This window comes from Apium graveolens, chromosome 9 (assembly GCF_009905375.1).
Source record: "Apium graveolens cultivar Ventura chromosome 9, ASM990537v1, whole genome shotgun sequence".
NCBI lineage: Eukaryota > Viridiplantae > Streptophyta > Magnoliopsida > Apiales > Apiaceae > Apium > Apium graveolens.
This window is the reverse complement of record NC_133655.1, coordinates 136709526-136714290: the sequence shown is the minus strand read 5'-3', so window position 1 is coordinate 136714290 and position 4765 is coordinate 136709526. Positions and strand designations below refer to the sequence as shown.

General features: G+C 38.3%; 2 protein-coding genes across 2 annotated transcripts; both read right to left on the bottom strand.

Moving 5' to 3' along the window:
* Positions 1-786: 786 nt before the first annotated feature.
* On the bottom strand, positions 787-2364 carry LOC141685609 (uncharacterized). Its single transcript, XM_074490705.1, has one exon. It carries the CDS (start codon positions 2362-2364, stop codon positions 787-789), a length of 1578 nt encoding a protein of 525 aa, XP_074346806.1.
* Positions 2365-2376: 12 nt separating this feature from the next.
* Positions 2377-4449, bottom strand: LOC141685608 (uncharacterized). Its single transcript, XM_074490704.1, has 4 exons — positions 4254-4449; positions 3804-4118; positions 3579-3651; positions 2377-3118 (listed from the first exon to the last, which is right to left on the bottom strand). The coding sequence occupies exons 1-4, from the start codon at positions 4447-4449 to the stop codon at positions 2377-2379; spliced, it is 1326 nt and encodes a 441-aa protein (XP_074346805.1).
* Between the last annotated feature and the right edge of the window lie 316 nt (positions 4450-4765).

The following is a 4765-nucleotide window of genomic DNA, read 5'->3' as shown; positions in this document are numbered from 1 at the left end:
CAATTACCCATTTACCCTTAATTTTGTGTGGTTAATATTCCACCACATTTCCTTCCCTCTTATGTCATGCTTGCATCACTTTGTGATGTCATCACCCCTCCTTTGTCCTCTTTCTATTGGTTGGATGACACCATCCTCTCTTATCCCTTTGATTAACTTCCTAATTGTTTGCCTAATGACCGCTGATCTGTTATACGGTTCGCTTAACTTTCATTTTCGTTTATCATTTGAGGGATCATACCCGGGATCTTATTACTTAGGTTCCCTTAACCTTTCTCAATATATTATATTCCTTTTTATCCTGTTACCTTTTACTCAATTCTTTCCGTATCTAGTGGATTTCCGGGAAAAACCAAAGTGTTCGGAATTGGATTCTGACGATCTTTACATACACTTATATACCATATAGAGTACTACTAAAATCTCAGAATATCCATAACAGAACCCCTACATAGTGTGGCATGAAAAGTTTTCTCATTCAGCTAAAACATTATTCATAAGGGTTACAAAAAGTTCAAAATTTTGGGGTTATTACACAAGCGCTGGCAAGTCCTGAGCAGTAAATGTATATGCCTCTTTGCCGGTCTGAGTATACAATATTAGAGTTATGAATAATTTGAATGCTATATAGCAGGAAAAAAGCTGTATAACTTAACTACAATTCAAGTAGTAACTAAGGTGACAAAATTACGATATGCAGACATATACATGCATCTACATATTTCCGGTGTGGATGTTATATATATTTTGATCTAAAAAAGAAGTAGAAGGGTATGATGTTATACTTTAGTCGCGTGTGATGGGCTGAACGTTGTTGAAGACCCCCTTGTAAACAATGTTTTTAATAAGAGAATGGTCCTTCACCTCATTGTCAGAATTTACTATAACCAGCCCTTCTACTGCGGTGACTCTTGACAGGGCCACATACACCTGTCCATGGGTGAATACCTGTCCCGGAAGATACAAGCCAACGCGTTTTAAAGACTGACCCTGGCTTTTTTTGATTGTCATAGCGAAACATGGTGCTACTGGTAGTTGACGCCTATTAAGTTTGAACGGCCATTTCGACTCTTTTGGTGACATAATGATACGCGGGATAGTAACATTTTGGCCAATTTTTGTCCCAGAAATGATGTCTGCTCGAATAGACCATTTACCCAAATGTGTTACTATTAATCGCGTGCCATTACAGAGACCCCCAGATTGATTTAAGTTTTTGAGCAGCATGACAGGGGTTCCTTCTTGAAGGCGTATATCATGGTTTGGGACGCCACTGAATCTTAAACTATTCAAAAATTCAGTTAGGTATAACAAATCATCATCAGCCTTAATGCTAGCTTTGCACAAACTATCTGAGCTTAAATATGTTTTCCCTTCTCCCGGTATCATGTTCATCAGGAAGTCATTTGGTTCATGAACTGTTTCATTTTTCGGGGTTAATATAGCACGCTCCTTTAGGTATGCAGGATCTTTATAATTCTCCAACAGGGAAGGGTAGACCTCAGCAATAATCGCCTCCATTGAATTTTCGCTTGTTGGCCTGCATAATTCTGGTGGGATTTTTATCATCTCATGTACTGGATTGTCATATAGCGAACCATCTCCTATTTGTAATAGCCATCTATCAAATGATGCTATTTTCTCGGCCTGTATTTCATCAACTCCTTCCCTGTGGAGCCTCATATTTTGTTTTAGCTCAAAAATTTTAAAGTGAGGCCAAAGATAGGATGAGTTCAATGAGGCATCAATAATATCTGCACGCTCACCTTGAGGGATAACGGGTAAAATCTGGCAAAAATCACCACCACAAACGAGTGTAACGCCTCCAAAGGGCTTGGTCCGACTATCAGCATACCTTGTGCTTAGCAAATCTCTTAGTGTCTTGTCTAGAGCTTCAAAACAATACTTGTGTGTCATTGGTGCCTCATCCCAGATAATCAGAGAAGTTTTTAGGAGAAGTTTGGCCAGTTGTGTACCATATTTAATCTCATATATAGATTTAGCTGTTATATCTAATGGGAAGCGAAATCTGGAGTGTGTTGTCCGACCATTGGGCAATAACAATGATGCCAACCCTGAAGTTGCAACAGGAAGGACTATCAATGATTCTAATCTTAGTTTAGAAGCGATTGTATCCCATAAGAATGTTTTCCCAGTTCCACCATGACCACTAACGAAGAAGAGTTTTCCTTCATCATGCTCAACAGAGTGAAGAATTGCATCATGCGTACTCTTTTGGAAATAATTTAAAGCATTGAGTGATTTCTCATGTAAGATCTTCAAAGCAGCTCGATCATAATCCAATTCCTCGTTTAACAATCTATTTGCTAGATCATGTGTGAGTGATGAATCGGGTTGCGGCATCCCATCTATATCTCATAGACTCCTGCCTAATTTTTGCATGAGACTCTCAATTTCAGCTAATGCATAAGACTCAATTTGTTCTTTTGTTAGGTGCAAGTTAGGGGCATGAAACCTTTTTCGTTGTAAGTGCAGCATGTCTTCTGAGAGTATCTCCGAATGAGTTTTCCAAAGTTCTGGCACATTAGAAACCTGGAAAAAGACGAGCATTGTGACAAATAGATTGCGCAGCTCATTTCCTGTTGCCCAAACAACAGCTTCAGATAAACAATCAATCCATTCTTTGTCATCATCCAATAAACCTAAAGCATAGCATACAACCTTAAAAGTGGGGTATGTGACTTCATCTACTGTTCTTATGCACTCAAATGATGTGCTCCCTTTTACAAAATTAAGGAGCATGCGCATATAGAAGCGTTCTCCACTTGTCGGGTGAGCAAAGTAGATTCTACCAACTGCCTTCCCTTTTTTCCGCCTGGTCCACAATTTTCCCTTGGAATTCCAATCCCAGTGCTGGGGAAATTCTGCATAAGTTAGACCACATGCATCCTCATACCTCCTGTTTGTTTCTAACCACTCGGTGAATTTTGCTTTCTCTATTCCGGGCATATTCAGCACATTCTCAATACATTTGTTTTCGTCAAATATAACAGTATGCTCATCAGGCAGGTGAAAAGGTAGCCTTTCAACTGCTGGGTGCCTATAGTTGATGTTAAATTGGAAAATTCTCCCGCAAGCCTCACATGCTGATATGTACCTGATAGAGGTAGACAGAAAAGTTATGCGAACATATAAAAATGTCTAATTAATAAAGAAATAATACCGTTGAATTTCTAAAGACCAAATACCTCAAACTTAAATACATCTTTGGTTAGCCAGTAAAATTGTTTTTACTAAAAACCCAACCTGGCAAAAAAAACATGAATATTGTACATATTCTAAGTGCAACGGTCTAAATTGCATGCTCTCTTAACGTGCAATCTTATAATAATTAAGTCAACTGAATAAATGCTTAGACCATAAAATGCAAGCCTAAACATGTTTAACAAATATTACAATAAGAATAAAGATAGGGATGGGGAAGCCTAGACTTTAATATTGAGCCTAAAATAAAATTATTTAAGTTAAAATGGCATCTGGATCATAAAGAATACATATTCTGAGCGCAAATTTTAGAAGGTAATTATGTTTCGTTCTGTATAAAACACAACACTTACCTACAATCAAGGTATGCTTTAATTTCATCCCTCTCGTTCATGGTCTCAACCACTGCAGTTGCTCTATCAGGTCCTTTATTAATATATTTGAATAAATATTTTATTGATCTTGCACTGTTGCAGAGCTCGATGTTAATATGAGCATCAAATTTGACCAATAAGTTTCTGTTGTAAGGGATAACATAACGATTATCCAGGAGGGTGCTTTTTTTTCCACAGAAATACCAGTATTCCTGCGCCTATAAATGGGGAAACCATCTTCTCCAATTGTGGTGATATCATTAAATTTCTTAGGGAAGAATTTGGTGCATCTTTCATGTTGCATACAAGGAGAGGATGCATTGACCTGACCACATGGCCCGTGTAGCATAGATTTCTTGACCGCGTTATAGCCATCATGGTCGATATTGATATCTGGTATCTCTGCACTTATTATGGTGTCAATATATTCTGGTGAAGGATTCTTCATTGATGTGTGCAAGAAAAGCAGAATGTGTGCATGGGGTAGACCCCTTTTTTGGAACTCGATGGTGTATAAACCTGCATAAACATTTTAATACTATAAGAATGTTGGGAGGGTGAGGTAAGTTATTAGAATAAAAAAAATAAACCGGATTTGAGACTTAAATATGGCTGTTTTAAAATGGAGGCAATGCATAAATAAAGCATACTCACATGCTATTACTTTTCCAAACGGCTGTTCCTTTTTGACGTAGTGTATGAGTTGTTGCAGTTTTATTTCAAACACCCGGCACATAATATCAACTCTATTAAGGTCATCTTTTTGCCCCATCAAGCTAAGCATGTCATTTATCTCTGGCCATTTTGGGTTACACGTGAATGTATGAACAAATCTGGATATCCTACCCATTGACAAATTACCATTGCATCTTGGTAATTCTGAGCCCTGTAGCGTGGACCTCCAGTATGTGATGACGGAAAGACCACATATTTACCGTTGAGCTATCTGAGTCTCCATGATGTACCGCATCCATCAAGCCTGAGTATAATTCTGTCCTGAGTTCAGTTTAATGGGTCTGAATCCACCTAAATCTCTCTTGTTCAACTGCCATGTAAGCGTCGACTCTATATTGCTGTAATAACCTCCCTGCCAAAAGTAAGGTATGACCCTCATGGGCTCTTTGCTGGAGCCTGAAACAATAATACTGGCACATTGACAGTGCTTG